Below are 21,982 nucleotides of genomic sequence, written 5' to 3'. Positions count from 1 at the left end.
CCAAAAAATACCAAGCCAGAAATCAGGAATCCTTGATTCTGGCCCTACCTCCATCATCAATTAGCTATTTGACCTTGAGCAGGTCCCTTAACCATTCTGGGCCTCAATCTCGTCATTTGTATAACAAGAGGCTTACATTGGGTGATCCCTGGAGACCTTTCCAGTTCTAACCTTCCCGAGTCTGTGACTGAACTGAACAGGGTGCTGAAAAAGGAGGTCTGGGAGCAGCAAAAAATAAAGATCTAACTCAAAGTTCAAGAAGTCATTCTGCTGGGGATAAGCTTTTGCATTAAAACTTTTTTTTTTTTTTTTTTTTTTTTTTTTTTACCAAATCAGCAGAATAGAGACTTAGAACTGGGACAAATTGAGAAAAAATAAGACATACTTGGAGAGAAGATTTTAGAAATACTCAAATGTTCACACTAGGAAACAGCTAAAATGAATGTCAGTTACAGTGCCATTCTCATTTTTCTTTTTTCGTTTCCAAAAGTTTCTAAAAACTGGTTGTTGCAATGATAAAAATAAACGCAGCCCAGCAAAAATTGCCTTGAAGAGAAGGGCATGAGGAAAAAAGATTGTGAAATGCTTTTAGTTCTCTAGATGGAAGAAGCTGCAAAACTGACAAGTGATATTATTTTTACAAAATCTGATAAGACAGGAAAAAAAAAGAAAGGAACTCAAAGTTCCACATTTTTTTTTTAATTGGGAAACTTTTACTTTCACTTTATATACAGCATAACTTCTGAAACTATAGGAGACTCTTAATCATAGGAAACAAACTGAGGGTTGCTGGAGGGGAGGAGGGTGGAGGATGGGGTGGCTGGGTGATGGACACCGGGGAGGGTATGTGTTGTAATGAGCATTGATGGTATTATATAAGATTGATGAGTCACAGACCTGTACCCTTGAAACAAATAATGTTATATGTTAATTAATTGAATTTAAATTTTTTTAAAAAGGTAAAAAAAAACATAAATCATGAGAATAAAAGGCATAACATAGGGAATACAGTCAGACATTATAATAGTGTGGTTTGGTGACAGATGGCAGCTATACTTGTGGTAAACACACATATTGGACAGAGATGCTGAATCACTGTGTTGTACACCTGAAACTAATGTAATACTGTGTGTCAATTATATTCAAATAAAAAATTAATTATTTGGGGAAAAAAAAAGAATGTGGGAACCACCGTCTCGGAAGTAATGTGAAAACTTTTTTTTTTTTGAACTGCAAATTAGATGAGATTATCTCATCTTTCCCACTTCCTATCCTATTCTAGAATTAGTCCTTGATGACCACTTTACAATGCCACAGATAATATCACACACCTAACATGCAATACATATACATGCAGTATGTCTAATATAAACTGCTGTGAGTTACTTTCCACAGTAACTCATCAGGCATATCTAAAAACACTCTCATTCACAGGGGTGTTCCCTTAAATTGGAAGGATTAAAACAATTATATGCTCCTTTAGGAGAGAGCTTCCAACTAAGGAAGGCAGATCCCTAAGTGAATGGGTTAGCATTCCAAAAAAAAAAAAATCTGGTATTTGGAATGAAGTTGGAGGCATCTATATAAAGTATGAAACTCCCCCCAACACACACAGACACACACACACCAACTCAACTATTACAAAGCACAGTGAAATTCTCCTCACAGAATGAGTGCCAATGAGAAATTTATCGTGTCTAACCATTTGCGAGCAAACTGTTCTCATGGGAAAGCTATATTCTCCTAGGAAGTAGGAAATGTCTCAGAAACAATGTGAATTAAGAAACAGTGTCAATTGTTTCCTGTACTCCAGTTACTGAGGGAGTCCTGCAGCTTTATCTCGAGTCACACAATATATGTAAGCAAAGCCAACCAATTTCTAGAGTAAATCAAACACTGAGCTTGGTTTCTTTCATTCAGGAATCAGGAAAACATCATGAAAAGAATTAAGAAGTTAGAAAATTTTAAAACCTGTCACATTAAATATTTTCTACATCTTATTAAATAATGGCAACTAAGCAAAAAAAAAAAAAAGTCAGTGAAGCTACATTAGTCATACTGATATTACACAAAGATTTTTTTAGTGTATTTACCCACAGTGTCTTTCATAAGTCACTCAAAAGATAGTTCATATGGGCTATAGGATTTTAAGGTAAGATTTCTGACTATAAACTGTTGTTGCTGTCAACCTAACCAAAGAGAGTGATTCAGAGAGTGAGCTTTCAAAGCCCACGGAGAGGAACATACCTGACCTTCTGGGACCTAACTGGAGTTACACCACCACAAAAATGGTGCCGTTTTATTCACACCATGATCACATGCTTTCCCACAAGTCCCCACCCACTCCCCCACCACTTTATGAAGAAAATTCAGCTTACCCCCATTTCCTCTAGCTCCTGTCTCAGGTGCTCCCCCCAGCACACACCCTTCACAGACTTTCACACACTTTCACACAGATGGGGAAGCTTTCAGATATGATGATGCTCTCTGGAGCCCAGATACTAAGCAGAACTGCGGTTCCTTGCAAGACACCCCAAATTTCAGACTTCTTTTTATCAGCTTTATTGAAGTATAATTTACATGCATAAAATTCACTCATTTTAAGGGTACAATTCAAAGATTTTTAGTATATTTACAGAGTTCTGCAACCATCACCCTAATCAACTTTAGAATTTTTCCACCAATCCAGGAAGATCCCTCCTGCACATGGGCAGCAGTGTACCTTCTGCCCCCACCCCCATCCCATACAACCACTCCTAATACTCTCAGTGATGGCCTCTGGTAAGCTACAATTCTCTGGTACCCACATAGCTGTGACCTTTTTTGTGGGTATCCTTACAGCACAGTAGAATAGAATATTCCCCGAGTAAAGAAGATACTGCTTTCCAAGAGCTGCCAAAGGAAATCATGACACTGGGCAAAACTCAAAAGCATCCTCCTTTTCTTCTCACACATTTCCAGTAACTAAATTTTCCTTTTCTGTCTTGGGTTCAGGGAGAAGAGAAAGAGCATGGTCCTGCGGTTAAATAAACCTTTAGGAACTCAGGGACAGTGCTTGTGTTGCATCAATTACCTCTCGGTCACTGTCCACTTCAGCTTCTTCGCCCACGGGAGGAGAGCAAGACCCCCTCACTCTGGAGAGTGAGGGGAAGGCATGCTTTCTCAAGGTGATGACCAAATATTTCATAAGCTGTACATGCCAAGTAACAAAAATACCAAAAGTAAAATGAGCTCAAATGGAAGATTCTTTCTTGCTGCTCCCACAGAATACCTGTCTTCAGGAAGCAGAATTACTGATGAAAATATACTATTGTTGATAAGACTCTCCTAGGTGGATTGCAGTATTTATTTTCAATAAAATATCTTAACCTGTCTCAGAGATATGTCATGAAGATTGATGGCTATTTTTAAAATTGCAACTCATAAAAATGACAGCAAGCACTTAGGTAATCTATAAAGGTTGAGGGTGTAGTATTATTTTACATATAAAATAAAAAATGAGAAACTTGACAGACAAGTTTTCCAATCCAGCAAGAGTCTACAAAACCGTAGATGCTAAAAGAATCAGGGACAGTTACCCGCTTAACTTGTAAAAGAATTTTAGACTAAAAAAATATATATATGAGATATATATATATATATAATATTTATATATATATGATCAAATAAAACCTCTCTGCTAGAAATGTCACCAAAAACTGCTTCCAAAATTTCACCAAAAACTTCCTAAGGAGAAGCAATAATTTTTCTTAAATAGCTATAATTCATAAGAAAATTCTGGTGATTGTTTCAACTACACTCAAGCAGAAAAAAATTTAAGGTGATTGCATTAAATATTATTAAAATAAAGCTTGCATTTTTGCTACTAAAATTTGTATAAAGTAAAACTACTGGAATCTACATTTGACGGTGTTCATTTAGGTGTGAGTCAAAGGGCATTCAGTCCTTGATTTGGCAGTGGCCTCAGTATCATGTGCTCAAATAAATACCCTGCATGCCTTTCTCTGACAGATGGGGTAAGTTCCCAACAAACTCTAAATGTCCTGGGAATTTCTCATATTCCATCCCACAGCCAGTACTACTGGGAAGAAAACATGGCTTTCCTAGTTATCTCTGAATGTCAGAAATTATCACTAGGTGATGCTTACATCTTCCCATCCTCACCTGCTCCACCTCAGCTGAAAGCAGAAGTACTGCGATGCTATCATGTCCAATTCTTCCAATTCCTGAGATATTTCTAAATTCATGTCATTGATAGTTGTGATCATATTTTCAGACCAACAGAGAACTCTTACACTTAGTATCTCTGTATTCATTCGAGTTAAAGAGGCTTTCACAGACACCACCAAGGATGATTTAGAATTTTGTAGAATTAAACCCATCAAACCAAAAGAGGGTTTTACACCAGCCAAACTCAAAATTCTATAAAGGACTGGGTAGTTAAACACCATATGCCTCTATATGCAAGATCGATCTATTAGCTCCTTTAGGAAACATATTACTGTGCTTACTGTACACACAGATGATAGCAACAATTTGTTGGATACTTACAAATGTGCCAGGTTCTGGCTAGGTCTCTTATATCTATTACCTCATGCCATCATCACTACTGTACAAATTAGATACTATTATCCTAATTGTACAGGCAAAGAAACCAAGGTTCAGGGAACTCACGGATACCACCACCAGCGAACTCATTAAATCCCAGAGGAGAAACAGGTCTCAGGTGTCGGTATCAAGAACAGTGAGGGCTTCATCCCTGCTTTAGCGGTGGTTTGTTAGTTCGGCTTTTTCTTGTGTGTGTGTTTGGGGGGTGGTTACTTATACTGTACAGTATACGGTATTGATACTCTCAGTCTTATAACTGATTATACTTCCTTCTTTGTGTTGGCTGCTAGAAATAAAGAGACAAATCTCAGGCCAACCAGCAGCGGGTAGGCAGAGTTTTGTGACATGCATTTATACACTAACCTCACTCTTCAGCTTTTCAACTATTATTTTCCCTTCACACTAAGCCATTTTTGGAATAAGGCAGTATATAAATATTTTTAAAAAGCTGAAATTTCAGTACTGAGGGAAGAGGTTGGGGATGGCTGAGTGTGGCTGTGGGGAGGGGAGATTTCCAAGCAAAGATTTAGACCTATAGATTTAGATCGATCTAAAGGATCACCAGAGGACAGGTAAAATCTTTGCCATCCCCATCCTCTTACACACATCTCTAATTAAACACTGAGGGATGGGGCGCCTGGGTGGCTCAGTTGGTTAAGCGACTGCCTTCGGCTCAGGACATGATCCTGGAGTCCCGGGATCAAGTCCCGCATCGGGCTCCCTGCTCAGCAGGGAATCTGCTTCTCCCTCTGACCATCTCCCCTCTCATGCTCTCTCTATCTCATTCTCTCTCTCAAATAAATAAATAAAATCTTTAAAAATAAATAAATAAATAAACACTGAGGGATGTTCCAAATTTGATTTTTATCCACATGGTTTCTCCTCCTATAATCACCTGAATTTCTGTATTTTTCCAGTTCAAAGATTCCACAATGCTTGACACTTTATATAACCCTTCTAGAACTAATCAGCAATATTCCCAAAATATAAGTCAAATATTGCCTTCCCTGACTTAGCTAAAGTAAGCTGATTTTATGCCAACATGCCTAAAACATGTTGTATCTATTGCCAAGAGGGATGTAAGGGAGGGAAGCAAAATTAAGAGGTATTTATTATTTCTATTTTAATTATGAAAAAATGGAGAAGAGGAGGCAGAGCAGCTAGATGAGTGACAGATTATAAAAAGACGCTACAGACTTTACTTCTTAAACCAAAACAAATGTCAAAGATTTTTTAGAAGTACAAAAACAAGAACCTTAAACAGACTCATAGTATCAAGTCCAGATGCCACAGAGGCTATGGGTTTGACACTTTGCTGGAGGGGAGGTAGGCGGGCATGGGATGGGCTAAATAAATGTTGGGCATTAAGGAAGGCACTTGTCAGGATGAGCACTGGGTGTTATATGTAAGTGATGAATCGTTAAATTCTACTCCTAAAACCAATACTACACTGTATGTTAACTAACTTGAATTTAAATAAAATCTTGGAAGAATAAAGTTGTTACACGTTCTTTAAAAAAAGAAGAAATAGATCAGTACATATAATCTGAAATACTTTAATAAATGAAATACAAATAATTTGTTAGTTTATTATTCACCAACACCTAAGAGTGTCCATAAGCAGCTCTAATAAAATATAATCCAAGTAACACTGCTGTAATTTACTGGGGCATAAATATCAGCTCATGAAAAGAAAACCCCCTCCAAAGGGCATGGTATAATTTTGCAGTTAACAGGGAGAAAGTCAGACCTTGAAGAAATGTTTGCAGGAGGGCCCGCATTTCAAACATATACCACTACACAAGCAAGGCCTGATTTCTCTTTTTGTATTTTGGATAGGGGTCACTTTTCACATAGAAAAAAAAGAAAATAATGCATATGCTTATTAATAGAAAGTTATATATTACTTATGTAATTTATTTATAAATAATTTTGAATGTTGATGAGTAATCTCTTTTAATATTAATGCTACCAATTACGCTTAAGATTAGGCATGCAAGCAAATAAACAGTCCAAGTGATGAAAAACAGGAAAATACTTTTCTTCCCACTGAACTGCATGGGAATTTTGTCCACTGAAAGCCTCAAAGAAATCCTTAAGGCAACCTGAGGTTCCCCAAGCAAGACTGATAAGAAATCTCAGTTTGTTATCTGTTGTTTACTAAGTACAGTGCTTTTAATATTTAATATTTGATGATGATGATAATGGTAACAATCTCTAGGCAGAAACAAACAGCTACAGGAAAAACGTCTTGAAAGGGAGTCAAGCTTATGGTTATTCAGCTAGCCTCCTGTCCTTTAGCTCAGTAAACTTGCCCCCCTGTCTTTTAAGTACTCATTTCTAGCAAAGTTCTAATTATAGTCTTTAGGTACAGAGGAGGACTCGAAGGCCACACACTGAAGTTAAGATTCCATTATAGTTACCATTACTGATAGCTAATAAGAGGCAAAAAACTGACCAGCACGATAAAAAGTTTGAATTAGTGAATATTTGTAAAGAAATATAACTTTGTATGTTCAGTGGTCATCAATTATTTGAAAACATCTAGGCTAAAACAACCATTTAAAGGTAGTACTAAAACCTACCTTAATGAATGAACAGGACTAAAAGTCATCTTATTTTTCATAAAGTGCAGTTCCTGAAGTGCTTCACAATCTCTAAAAAGTTGACTCTCCAAAGTAATTTTAACTTTGCTCTAGCAAAATCTCTTTTCTATTCATCTGTAGACAAAATATAATCTATATGTATATCTATATCTCTATATTTCTATCTACTAGATATAGGTATATACAGTTATAGAGAGATATCTGCATAGTCTCCATACATAGGGAGATGCATAGAGAGAGAGAGAGATCAAATTTATGGACAGTCCAAATCAAGCCATGTCAATAAACCGTCTCCCACCATGTATGGTACATAAAGGTGCCACACAAGTGTTGATCCTCCTTCTCCCTTCCCTTTCCAGGGGGAAAATACAGAGCACGATTGCTCCTTATTCCCACCACCCTCGAGCCCGGATAACAACTTGTGAACCCCTTCCACTCTCTAGCAAAGGCACTCGTGAGGACAGAAGAACCAACTTTAGACCAAGTCTAACTTGCCCCTCAGTGGGCTGCTTTAGTCATTACACAGGGTTTAAACGTTCAACAGAGGCAACACCTTCCATAACCTCAATCTTCCCTCACCCTGCCCAGAAACACATGCCTGGCAATCTCCACCCTGCTCTGGGTAGAGTTTCACCCAGAGCCTTCACGCAGTAAGTGCCAACCCCCAGGAGCTCTTGTCCTTTGACTTAACTGAGCAAAGTAGATTGCAAGCAAAGGACCTGGGAAGGCCAGCGCCAGGCAGGGCAGTGCTAAGAGTGAGGAAGAACCACCCAACAGGAAGAGATGACCCCCCCACTCATCCTGACACCCCAGAACCCAAAAAAGACCTGATGAATTTTAATGTGCACTACACATGCTGTCAAACAAAATCCACCTGTGATCCAAACACTGAGAACTGACAGTTTCAATTATTTCTCTTGTGATCACCATTTGCACAACTGAATGGGAAGCAGGTTTGGAAAAGAGAAAACAATGGCTAATCCAATGGTCACTGATAACTGGATTTGCGATTGCAGCCAGAGAGGCAGCTGAGAGAGACACATAAATGCACACATTCACACTCTCATCCTACCCACATTGTCCCTCTCCAACTATTATGGCTTCCCTTTTAGCACTGGCCTACGCCCTGGCTGGACAATAGGAAGAACAGTCTTTAGTTGCTATAGACAGATAATCCACCATATAGTTAATACACTCACGGCTAATCAGGTATCAAATATTTAATATTCGTTCAGATAATTCCTTGCTCTCACATACCTACACATGGGTAAATGACATATGGATAATGCCACAGGACTAAAACAATGACCAAGAACTAGGGAAAGTGCTCTGAGAGACTTGCATTAGCCTAAATAACTCCAACCCCAGAATCTCCATGGCTATGGTTTTCCACATGCCCAGAAAAGAGGACAACATTCACTGACACAGCAGCACATAGTCATACTTTCAGAGCTGAAATGACCTTCAACATTACATGGTTCAACCTCTTCATTTACCAGCGAGTCAACCGAAGCCAAATAGCCAGTTAATAATGTAAAGACAGGGATTCTTGGTGCTCCTGGATATGTAAGGTTTCCTTTACCACTTTCCCACTACCATGGTGCCAGCCCACCACCACCATCCCGCCCATCTTTCACTGTCTGCAAAACACAGCAAAATGCAAAACACGGCAAAAAAAAAAAAAAAAAAGATTAGTCCTTTCAAGTTAGTAATGACCTAGAAGGAAAAAAGGCCTCAGGAATTCTCTGAAAATGTTTCTCTCTTACAATCATAGAATGACAAGTTTAAAGATTTATTTATTTATTTGAGGGAGAGAAAGAGCGCACGCGAGCACATGTTGGGGGAAGGGCAGAGGGAAAGCATCTCTAGCAGACTCCCTGCTGAGTGCAGAGCCCGACTGGGGGGCCGGGGGGGGGGGGGGGGGCCTTGATCTCATGACCCTGACATCATGACCTGAGCCCAAACCAAGAGTCGGACGCCCAAATGGCTGCATCACCCAGGCACCCCTAGAATGACAAGTTCAAATCCACAATCAACCCTTAGTTCCATAAACTGCCCCAAATATGAAGATGTTCTGGCTACGACATCTGTCCTCCACTAATCACCACTGATCACTTGGAGAAACAGTAAACAAACTTTTAGTCTTTCCCTCTATGTGCTCCATTACACTTAACCAATTAAGATATTTAGAATGGTTATAGAATTTTTAGAGCTAAAAAGGATCTTAGAGAAAATACAGCTCAACGTTCTCCCCTTACAGACGAACGGAGGAGCCTGGAGAGGTTAAAGTGATTTGCTTGTGGCGACACTGACAGGAACTAGAATAACAAGGACAAGGACCCAGACTTTCTCAGGGCAGTGCTCATCCCAAAAATGAAGAGCTTATGAATAGGTGAGGCCAGCCAGGCTGTTTTCTTCTTCCTCTGGCCTTTTCATAAGCTCTGCCAACACCTTTCATTCTCCTCCTCTTAGTTCTTCCCACTTTCTGTTCTTCCAGGTGCTTCTTCCAGTTCTCATTCATCTCTCTTTCCAAGGTCCCTTCTGGCTCCAGAGGGTACAGACCTCAAGCCTCCACAAAATGGCACAGGAATTTCCTAAATTGCCCATAGCAGAAACCCGGAAGCAATCACTTCCATGCCTCCTTCTATCCATCAGCAGTTTCTGGCAATTCAATCCATTTGTCTCCACCTCTTTTGTCCCTAGTCTAACCCAAAATCGTCTCTCAGTCGAATCCTAGCAACAGTCTCCCCACTTTTATCTTTGTCCTCCTGAAATGCTTTCTCCATGTATCAGCCAAAGGGATCTTCTTTAAAATGCAAATTTTGGGGCGCCTGGGTGGCTCTGTCAGTTAAATGTCTGCCTTCGGCTCAGGGCATGATCCCAGGGTCCTGGGATCGAGCCCCGCATCGGGCTCCCCGCTCAGCGGGAAGCCTGCTTCTCCCTCTCCCGCTCCCCCTGCTTGTGTTCCCTCTCTCGCTGTGTCTCTGTCAAATAAATAAATAAAATCTTTAAAAAATAAAAAAATAAAATAAATAACATGCAAATTTTGTCTGGTCACTTTCCTGCTTAAAACCCTTCTGCAATGGCTCCCCAGTGCACACTCAATACAATCCTAAATCTTTAGCATAGCATAAAAGGCCACGAATTAACTGGGCCCTATCTACCCCAGGCCCCTTCCGCCTTGTTCACATGGTCCAGCCATAACATTCTCATTTCCACTTCTCAAATACTTTGGGTCTTCACACATGCCTGCCCGTGATGCGCTCATTATCCTTTCATCCTTTAGGGTTCAACTTAATGTCACTCTATGGGAAATATATACCTCTGTTTCCCACATACACTCACCCACGTACATGATACACTCTCTAAATTATCGTATCAACCAACCTTGTCCTTAGATAATGACTGGCTTATTTACTGAACATTAATTGTGGCCTTAATTAGAATATGTTATCATGTTCAAGGATACATGAGGGCCTGGAAAAGCAACATATTAGAGTTCATATCTGCAACTGTTCTTAACATTTTGAGAAGCTTAAAGCAAAAAAAAAGCACCATGCGTCAGTTAGTTAGTAAGAAGAGTTAACAGAGATACTAATCAACTAATTTGTTGATTACCAGGTATCAGTATTAGCATCCTGCAATCACAGCAACCACTGCAAGAGAGTGGCATCCCCTGGTAATAAATTAAAGGCAGGGAACATGTCCAAGGGAGATGGTACCTTAAATTTATAGGGTTCATCCTGGGGATTTCAAATTAGTTTACTTACACTCCTAGCAAAACTAGGAGACAGGGAGGCACAAATGCTATTTCTTTGTAGAACAAAGTGATATTGAGAAATTAAGTAATTTGTCAACGGCTTAATGCCAATATCAAAGTATTTTTCAGGTATCACCCAAGAATCCTCAGAGCATCTCTGGTAGCTAGATAAGATAGATTACTAACTGCACTTTGCATAAAGGAAATGTAACCACATAAGCATGAGTGGCCTCATGTCACCCACAAAGGCAGGGCAGAGCCAGAAATAGAAATAGGTTCTAAGACTCCTGGTTCTCTGCTATGCTCTCTAACCCACAGCACAGACTGAATAAAAGTACCTGAACAATCAGATACTGATCTAATTTGCCAAGTACATGTATCCATCGGCTTCAATTATAAGCTTTCATTCTACATCCAAGACATTTTCTCTATTTCTTCAGTAGGGATAGAATTAGTTGTTGAAAACTGAATAATCAGCTGGAGGTGGGGTGGTGATTTAACTAAACGACAAATGTGCAGTTCTGGCCCTCTAAAGCTGATATGTTGGCCAATATTACTAAAATCCAAAACCTACTTTTTTTCCAGAAGCTTTGGCCTGCTAAAAGTTACTGAGAATTCCACCATGAAAAGAGTCAGTAAAATAATGTCTCAAGAGGCTTAAGTAGGGTCTATTCTCCTCTCAAAGTCAGCGGAGAATAAAGAAAGGTGAACACACTGGATACAGCACTGCCTTCTAATTCTAACTCCCTGGAAAGGTAAAAATTAACGAGATTTAAAAGCTTTTGCAGCTATTCAGAGAAGGGAGTTATTTAAGGCACCTATACTGCTGATTCAACGCATGTCACTCACCACCCTCCCTACCTTCACCTCATCCCACCTGGCAATCAGCAGCCTCAGGGGCACAGTGCTTGGAACCTCCTGGAAGCTCCTGTCATGGCAGGTTCTCACCTCAGCCCCCTAAATGCTATCAGCCAAGAAAGTAAAATAAGATGTAAAAAAAATAAAATAAAATCCCACGAGGAAGCTCACACAGCAACAAGAGCACCTCAACTGAGCTTTAGTCAGCGTTATCCTAGTTTTACTCTCTCATCAGACCCAATTCTCAATTCCCCCAATGATTCTGAATCTTGTGATGACAGAAATGGCGAAATATTTAGCTCAGGTTTATTTCTATACTATTGCATAATCTCATTTAATTGGCACCTAAATTATATAATAACCAATAAAGAAGAGAATTATTCTAGTTCAGGCTGGGTGGGGAGGAGGAATATATACATCTCATAGAAAATAGTTTATATACACGAGATAGATAGATAGATCGATCATGACCCCTGAATCCTCTTCATTGGTGGAAAATACCATGCACTTAAATCTGTTTTCCAGAAGAAGCAATTTTATAGGCTTCATTAGCCAATGGGCACATGCTCATATTATAACCTGTATACAATTAGAGTTAATATGCCTCTTCCTGGAAAAGAAGACAATTTTACAAATTAGGGGCAATATGTATCAGAGTAGTCTAACCATGAAAATCAGATCTCACACCCAGAGCGTAAAGGGAACCATAACGAGTCCAAAGAGAAATAGACAGCAGGCCTTGGGAAACTTCACTTGACCATTCTGCTTGCCTTCTCCAATACAAGAAGCAAAAGGTAAGTGTGGTTAGGAAGGCAAAGGATAGATGTTGGTAAAATGAACTAAGCAAATAAAAAACATTTAGGCCAGTTAGAATTTTTGGAATGATAATCCTTGAAAATTATTGGCGAAATTGTATCAACCAGAAAGAAAAAGTATAGGAAGTGGTGCAGTGTAAAGCACCCCTATTCCCAATGCCAGGTACAGCAGCAACATCGTTACCAGTAATGATCAAAAACAGTTCTATGGGAAATGGCACGTTCTATTAGTTCCATTTTCCAGAGCAAGAAACCCAAAATCCAAACTGCAATTTGCTCCCTTCACTTATGCAATGATTCCACAATCGATGAGACAAAAGTTTTAAAACTTATATTCCCAAACTGATGCTTAGCCACTCAGCCTTAACAACTTTAACAACTGTTTTAACTTTAAAAATGAGATAATAAAAAAATATATATCAAACAATATGTCCCCAAAATAAGGATCAAACAATATGTTTCAAAAATATGACCAGATAAAAAGCTTCTAAAAAGAAACTCGACCTACAGACAAAATTGCTGCAAGTATATTATTTCAGAATTTCTGGATCCTTCCAAAACACAACCCAACTACCAAGTTCAATTTCTTATGGTTTACTGTGGAAAAAGAATGTAGACATCTAGGACAGAAAGTGTCTTCAAGAGGGCTTTAGCCCATACTGTACTACTTGGCGAATTCTCTACAGCTGGAAAACTCTGGGAAGGAATGGCTGATTCCAGTTTCAAAACCCATGGAAATACCATCAGAGTCCCTTGAAATTAAAGAAATCTATATGCAAATATTTAACTTCACTGACGCAGCCGGTGTCAAATAGCGTCTGAGCTAAGTGTTGCCTGCCTGAGGGACTCTGGTGGGCTTTCAGCTGAGGCCATGATGAGAAAGCAGCAGGGCTGAGAAATATCTGTATGGGCACAACCTGCTCTGGGAAACCCACGTTGCTGTTCAAATATCAACCCTTACACACCTCACCACATTTCTTTAAAGCTCGCCAATGGGTGGGTACGGGTTTCTTTCAAGAAGGTTTTTCCTTCAGCAATATTTGCCTGAGTGTTTCCTCTGTACACACAGTTTCTGAGCCATCCAAGCGAACAGCAGAGAAGAGGTCAGCAAAATGCAACCGGACACTTATAGCCAGCGCTCAGAATAGCCTCAGCTCCAACTTGACCCCTCCCTTCCCATCTGATAGGTTTTCATTCACTCCTTCTTGGCAATTACGCTTTTTACCATCGTAATTATTAACAAATGTGCACCGGCCCCACTTTTTCTTTAGAATACTACCTCCTCCAATACACATAAATACGTCATCATGATATCCTCTAGTGAAAAATAGGGTTAAGTCATTATGATTTCATGTCTGTAAAATGCTGAGATCCTGACCTCCAAAAAGACAAACGTCACCATTAGTTTAGTCTCTGTCTTCAAGAGAGGAGAAGGAAAGAGAATAACGCAGACATGTTTTAGGGGGCTCTTTTATTTATCAATATAGATATATATATAAACAACATAAATATGTCAATGATCACTGCAAAATCAAATAGCAGTAACAGCAAGGACAGGATTTTTACAGGCTATGTTGTCTCATGTGATGAAGAGTACTACGGGAACCAAATTTCTGACTAAAACTTTAAACAAAGACTTTAGAGGATTATATAAGGTAATTCTGCATATACTTTACTTAGTTTATGTTATATATTTGTGTATTCCATTCTTCCTTTTAACAAATATTTAGTAAACATCTACTCTGTTCCAGACCCTGCTCTACTTTTTTACTTTTATTTCCCTAAAAATAATCCTCCCATAAATTCCACGGATTTTTAACAATTCTCACTCTTAAAGTCCATCAGTAGACATGGGAATTTGTAAAATTATTCTTCCATTTGGACAGATGGGAGCACACTTCCTTCTGGACTCAGTTTTCAATGGAAGAGGAAAACTACCACAATCTATCATAATAGCTTTGAGAGCACTGATCACACTTCAGAAACGGAGATACGTTTCATTCAGCCAATATTGTCTTGCTGTATTTTATGCTTCCTGAGTTGCTGGTTAGACTAATGTTCAGAAAAGGCCCCTCCTCACAAAGTCAGAGTTGCCAAGGCTTGCTGGGAAGTTACCTAGCTCTGCAGAGCCAAGGCCTTATCTCAAAGGATAAGGTGGAGTTTGCTCTTTTCCCCTATTGCGAAATATGAGAATATTAAGTAATCTGTTTATATCATACAGATCCAAAATCTTGGCTAGCTTTTTTAAGGATAAAACATCCATAGGATTTCCTGTTTGGAAAAAGCTACATGAGACTCTTTCTTCCGATCTCAACCTTGGTTCACCCAATAAAATTTGGCAATTTCCCCCAAGTGCGTTTGAAATGAAAATTTTGTGTAACACCTCATGGCCAGCATTTCTGGGTCATTCTTTTTTTTTTTTTTTTTTTTTAAAGATTTTATTTATTTATTTGAGACAGAGAGAATGAGAGAGAGAGAGAGAGCACATGAGAGGGGAAGGGTCAGAGGGAGAAGCAGGCTCCCTGCCGAGCAGGGAGCCCGATGCGGGACTCGATCCAGGGACTCCAGGATCATGACCTGAGCCGAAGGCAGTTGCTTAACCAACTGAGCCACCCAGGCGCCCTGGGTCATTCTCATAATGTCAAATTTCTCATCTACAGACCAATCCTGTGGAAGTGTCTGGTCTGGAGCTGGAGTCTTCTGGTATAGAAACAAGTACGAGTATCTGAAACTTTGAAATTTTTAAATGAGTTTATCCACAGTAACCCCTCTGTGACTAAAATGTTAACTTTATAAAACTATACACATATACATATACATTGATATAATATAACCAATGAAAGAACAGATATAAAAGCTTCTCTTTATTTTAAAGATTAAAATTGGCACTTGGTTGCCTTTTTTAAAGAGGATCTCTTTAAATCATTAACACAAATGCACATGAAGGAAATTATGTGAAAATGAGGTTTAGGTCTTTAAATATATCCCACATAAATTCATTATTTAAACAGAAGATGACTCCTCTTCTGACTCACTCTATTCTTAGTGAGCTTTGCAGATGATGGCTTTCTATTGAGTTTTTAGACCATGGATTAAGCATCATGCCACCCACTGAGAGTAAAGTTGAACCAGGTGAATTGAGGGCGTGGTTGGAAGTCTCAGTCTCTCCCCTTCAGAGAACTACAGCAGAAGGAACCGTGTGAGAGCATCTAGCTCTCCTCACCTTCAGGCTGAGCTGAATCTGATTATCAAATTTAGGGACCCTAAGAAGAATTTTAAGAGCATGAACATTCCAAAGTAACTACAGCTACTACTGGACCTTAGTCACACTCATAATCACTTATCAGGAGTATATCTTATTTGTGCGAATTATTTCAAAAAACAAAATTTTAAGTTTTCTTTTGCCAAGTGTGCTGCATTATACTTCAACCATGTTTATCCTAGAAGCAAGAGAAATTACTTGGATAAAAGGAAACATTTGATAATATAAATGAAAGGTGTTCCAGCTCCTTGCCCTTTGGATTCTGATCCTTAAAAGCGGAGCATTTACTTCTGCCATGAATGTACCAGCAACTCAACTACTTCAGAACAAGATAATGATTTGCTTTCCTCTAAACACACCCTTCTTTATGCAGTTAAAAATATGAGAGGGACGCACGTCCTTGTGGAAAACATTCCCGCTCAAACTATGAATCCTTATTAGAGGTCTTGATGGTTTTCATTCTCAACCACTGAGACCACGACTAAGCCATAAACCTTCCATTTCAACTTCTTTATACTTCACCTGGAGTTACTATAAAATCTAAGTGATCCACCTCCACCAGATGAAGCCAGGTGAGAAAAATGGGAGGGTCAACTAAGAGGGCACTAAATTTGAAATAAATAGTCCCTAACTGTAGTTTCAAGACCTGTACTGTAGGGGCGCCTGAGTGGCTCAGGTGGTTACATGACTGGTTCTTGATTTTGGTGCAGGTCATGATCCTGAGATGGATCCCCACGTCCAGCTCCATGCTCAGCGTGCAGTCTGCTTGAGATTCGCTCTCCCTCTGCCCCTCCCCCTGCTCATGCTTTCTGTCTTAAAAAAAAAAAAAAAGACTTGTACTGTAGAAGAGCCTGCACTGTTGGACATTCTCGACCAAATAATGACACCAAAGCAACCACCCTATAGGGTCTTAAAATGCAGGAACAGGCAACTAGCTAAACATGCCTCGAAAGAAGTGTAATCAGCTCCGTTTCCAATCAACATGAAAGATAATCTTAGAACAGAAGTCTTATCAGAATACAAAAATACACAATATCCATGTGGCAAGTTTAATCATCACAAAGCCAAACAATTTTACAGATGTTTCTACCATATTTTGTTGTCTTATTGTTTTTTCTTAAAGAAACTCGACTACAGATTTGTCTGCTATTCATTACATTGTTATTTTAATTTTGTGCTTGAAAATCAAGGGAAGTACTTTAGGAAATAAACTTGTTAGTCAAAGTCTTAAGAACCCCATGTACAATACCCTATCGCAGTAGAGTGCTGTCAATCCTACAGGCCTTACAAACTCAAGAAATGATTTACATCTCCTGTGAACTTAGCTAGAACATTATTCTCAAGGAAAACACACACACGCACATACACACACACACAAAGAGTACATCTCATTCCCAAGCTTTCTCACTGGTATTTCTACTTTAATTGTCCCAAAAGTATATATTCACTCAATCCTACAATATTTCTTACATTCATATGCTATGACTTGAAGATCCTTATCTCCTCTTTGACACTGGGACAGTGACAGAGTCACCACCATGGAGACTTAACACCAGGGGCACAATAATCTTAAAGACACAAGTTTTACTATTTTGCTCGCACTAACTTGACATTTTCCCACAGTCATGTTGTAAAAGTGCAAGGAACCCATAAAACAATATGAAAGAAAATACTGTAGTTTCCTTTTTCCTAAGAAACTTAGGCATCACATTCTTATTAGTCAGAGTCAAGAGCATAAATGAGGGAAGGAGGGCAGTGGGGGGTGAGGGGACTACACGGTCAGAAGAAACTTAGTAAGCAAACATGAGAAACATCATCATGGCCACCCTATGCCGACTATTCCAGGAGGTACAAGAAGGCATCACGTGCCCAGGACCTGGTGTTCAGTCTGGTTGAAGAATCACTCCGGACCACACAATACCCACCTTCCTTCTTCCAACCCCTCCCCCACACTGGTCCAAGTTTTTGGAATTAGCATTAAATGTTTACCAAATGGCACCAACCAGACTAGAGTTCCCAAAACACATGTGAATTGTCTCTCAGGTGATTTTAAAAGGAAGAATATATGACACAGTTCACTTGCAAGTTTCATTTAACTTTATGAGTATTGTCCACAACTCTGATTATTTTTTTAAATCTCATTGTAAGTATTAATTATATCTTGTATATCTGTGATATCTTTATAATAAATATTAATTGAGCCCTGTTTTCTCATTATCAAATAAATAGAATTATGCCCATATTACTGATAAGTCAAGAGACAAGAGAAGAGGGTCACACTGAAAGCATAACAGCACCAACTAAAATTTAACTCTTATTTGGTTTTTAACAGGCACTGGGCAACATTAACAAAAGAGGTCCTGGAGGTTTTTCAAGTAAAAAAAAGTCCATCATTTCCTAATGGAAACTCATCCATGATTACCCCTCTTTATAACCGCGGTTTATACCCATTTTTCCTGCAACAGTGATATCATTCTCCTTCTGTAACATCTGTTTCTTTACCCTGCAAGCTGTAAGAAAGAATATTAGAAGATGCTGCCAAATACATTTATATAAATCTAGCAGCTTCTTTGAATTAGTCATCGCAAGGTGGTAACTAACTGGCAAAATATTTATTTTTTGACAGAAAGGCACGGCTAACATAGGCACCTGCTTCAAAGGTAAGACACCTCCCCCCCTTTTTAACCATGCAGGACCACACTGATTCAGATTCTAATGGTCCAGTGAAGTTCTTAAAATTACTTTCTGTGTTGAAGCAAAATGTGCAGACTAATAAAACCCCATAGAAAAGCTTCAGTTTTTAACTTCAAAAATATAAGCTATATGAAATGCATGAGTGCTAGTATCTACAAAGACATAGGTATATGAATATACACTTCCCCAGACCCATAAAGCTCACCTTCTACTTCTTCTTCATCACACACATGCTTAAGGAAGGAAGCCCCTCTGTCCAGGACAGCTTCATCCTCCATCCTATAGTAATAAAAAAGAAAAAAAGAATGCTCAGACTTCTCCTGGAGCGAGCCACTTGAAGCAGCCCAGCTTCTGGGCAGGTTAACCTGCACGCTGGTGTTCATGTTAACAGGGCAGAGCCACTCTTCCTCTGGTGTCTGTTACTCCTTCACGCAGCTCCTCTCATCTGGTGCTTGAGAATATGCCGGTCCCACATAGCTTCAGTTCTAACCTTGAGAGGGCACCCACATGGACAGGTGAGAGAAAATCATCTCAATCCTATAGGCTGGATGCTGGGGGTTCTCCCTTTGGGATTCGCAAAAAGGAAAAAAAAAAAAGAAAAAGATGAAAGCAAGAAAAAAAAAAAATACCAAGAGAGGAAGTTTGGTTTGTCTGGAGTGCTCGTGATGATCGTTTGTGGAAATCCAGCTTCAGTGCTTAGCTCTTTAAACACCCACTGCATAAAAATGTATACCCTCACACACACACACACACACACACACACACACGCACACCCACCCACACACGAAAACGACAGGGAGTTAGGCTAGTGCACAGTGGGAGCCCAGCTTCCAGCCAGCCTCTTAATACCAGCACAGCCCAGTACTCTCTGTTGAGTGGCAAGCTTTGAGTCACATGTTGGCCTTACGGAAATCTGACATCTGAGGATTATCCAGCAACCCGGCTTCAGCAACAGTCACATATCTATATGCCACCCATTCATTCATTTTCCACATTCTTATCACCCGTCTCTATGTATATCTGTCCTGTTAACTCTTCCCTGAAGGGCACAAAGTTCTTCAGTTTGTAGCCACATTATCCTGTCCTCCTGTCTCCTTACATAATAGGATCTGCTCTGCAATTTCATATGCTAAATAAGACCTCAGAATCCATCCGAGTAATGACAGTGTTTTTATGGCCTCCTGATGCCAAACATGTTTCTTAGTTTTACAGGATGAGTTAAGGTTTAGTTCCAAATTCTGGGACTTCTTTTCATTGCATTAACTTTGACATGCAGAATTCCATGAACTCTATTTATAGAGAAGGCAGAAAAAAATCCCGAATTGCTCAAATGCGGCTTGTGTCACACCGGTCTAGAAACAAAGAACTTTCTCTGGAGACAGCTGCTCTATGTCATACCGTACAGAAGCTCTGCCAGAGAACCAAATGTTCACTCTGTATTCGATTCATCCAATTATATGCTCAGGCACTGAATATTGTAAGTCTGTGTTCCATATTGTCCGTATAACTTATTCTTGTGCTTCAGATATCTGTTATAATCTATGTGGATACGCACTGAATTCACATTTTCCTCTTTTCTATTTTAGGAGCATATCCATCTTGCAAAGCAACCATCTGAGCGTAAAAAAGTCAGAAATTGGGTATCAGGTAGACCTGGGTTTAAAAAATCTAGCACTACCTCTGAATATATATATCACCTGAAGCAAAGTATTTAATTCTTTGAGCCTCAATTTTTCCACCCCCTTGGTAACAGTATCAACAGTGCAGGACTGCTTTGAGATTCATATTAGGTAACATACGTGAAAAGACCCGGTTTTGTGCTTTGCACCTACTACATGTTTAATAAAGGTAAGTCTCCTTCCTTTATTTTTTCCTTCTTTCTTTTTACCCTAACCTTTACTGCTGGACAATGCTATTGAGAAACTCATTACCTTTGGACACTTGCAGAATATCTTCTTTCAGGGATATGGCTCTTATATGCAATTTCATCCTGATACATATCTTTTTCCTTCTCTATACTCAAACTAAAAATACAAAACTAAATGCAAATAGGATATAGATCAGCCATCGGGAATATAGTAGAAAAGAAAATCCCTTGAACACTTGAGCAATCAAATCATTTACCAGCCTCTCTGAGCCTCAGGTTTCCATGAAGATGAATGATACAACACATTTACAAATTCAACAGATATTTAGTGTCTTCTATGTTCCAAGCATCCCCAGAGGGAGGGGGAATACATTCATTAAGAAGACAGACAAAATTCTTAAGAAACTAATAATAAATAGATGAACAAGGTACTCTTAGATAGCACTAAGTGCTTTGCACAAAATAAAATGAGGCAGGGGTTACTTGGCATATGATGGTTCAGAAGAGGAGGTGACACTTGAGTAGAGAGTAGAGACAAAAATGATAGGGAGGACCCAGGCATTTGAAGATCTGAGGGCAGAGTGTTCCAAGCAAAGGGAACAGCAAGTGCAAAGGCCCTAAGGTTGGAACAAGTTGAGCATGTTCCAGGAAGGAAATGAGGTCAGTGAGGCTGGGCAGAGAGGTCAGTGGTAGCTGGCAATGCTGGAGGAAACAGGCCCCGGCAGGCCATGGTAAGTGGTCAAAATCTTAGGTGTTAGGGGACCCACTTAAGAATTTTGTTTTGTTTTGTGTTTTGTCTTGTTTTATTGAGGTAAAACTGACATACAACATTATATTAGTTTCAGATGTACATGATTCAATTTTTGTGTATATTGCGAAATGATCACCACAGTAAGCTTAGTTAACATCTGTCGCCACACAGTTAGAAAATTTTTTTCTTGGGCTGAGAGCTTTTAAGATCTACCCTCTTAGCAACTTTGAAATACACAGTACAGTATTACTAACTTCAGTTAAGATTTTAAGATGGAAACTGACCTGAGCTGTTTTACCTTTTTAAAGAATCCCTCTGACTGCTATGTGAAAAGTGGATGATCAGGAGACCAAAGAAACTAGGAAACTATCTTAGGAACCCAGGGAAGGCTGTGGGAGAAACAGGTTTTGGGGAAGGAACCAACAATTCTTCTCTGGCCACTTTATGGTTGTTGAGATTCTTATTATATACGAAAAAAGAGCTGTCAGGTGTACAACTAAAGGTCCAAGTCTGGAACTTGGGAACCTAGGGCTGGAGAATCAATATACAAACTGGTAATCTGTAGCCATTACTAGAGGAGTTCATCCAGGAAGAAAAGGCAGAAACTGAGGTGTAGACCTAAGACCAAGTCCTGGAGCATGTTAACATTTATAAGCAGAGCAGAGGAACAAAAGAAGTCAGAGGCAAAAGAAAAACCAGAAAAAAGTGATGTCAAGGAAGTACGGCTACGAAGAGGCTGAGAAGGATGGAGACAGGTAAAA

The 21,982-nt window shown here is 39.3% G+C and overlaps 1 protein-coding gene across 6 annotated transcripts in view; it reads right to left on the bottom strand.

Annotated features, from left to right (window-relative positions):
• The window catches only part of SLC4A4 (solute carrier family 4 member 4), a 346,035-nt gene that overhangs the window by 280,199 nt on the left and 43,854 nt on the right, over nucleotides 1-21,982 (bottom strand). For 4 of the 6 annotated variants that reach the window (XM_078068751.1, XM_078068750.1, XM_078068748.1 and 1 more), the window contains one exon: nucleotides 18,809-18,882. In XM_078068751.1, coding sequence (XP_077924877.1) covers nucleotides 18,809-18,881 — 73 coding nt within the window. In that variant the 5' untranslated portion in view covers nucleotide 18,882. Of the gene's footprint in view, nucleotides 1-18,808; nucleotides 18,883-19,232; nucleotides 19,449-21,982 lie in introns of those variants that run through there. The other 2 variants (XM_036108816.2, XM_036108817.2) reach the window with 1 other exon arrangement.

The sequence above is a fragment of the Halichoerus grypus genome, chromosome 3, assembly GCF_964656455.1.
Source record: "Halichoerus grypus chromosome 3, mHalGry1.hap1.1, whole genome shotgun sequence".
NCBI lineage: Eukaryota > Metazoa > Chordata > Mammalia > Carnivora > Phocidae > Halichoerus > Halichoerus grypus.
Note: the sequence above shows the minus strand (reverse complement) of the source record. Positions and strands in the feature narration are given on the sequence as shown.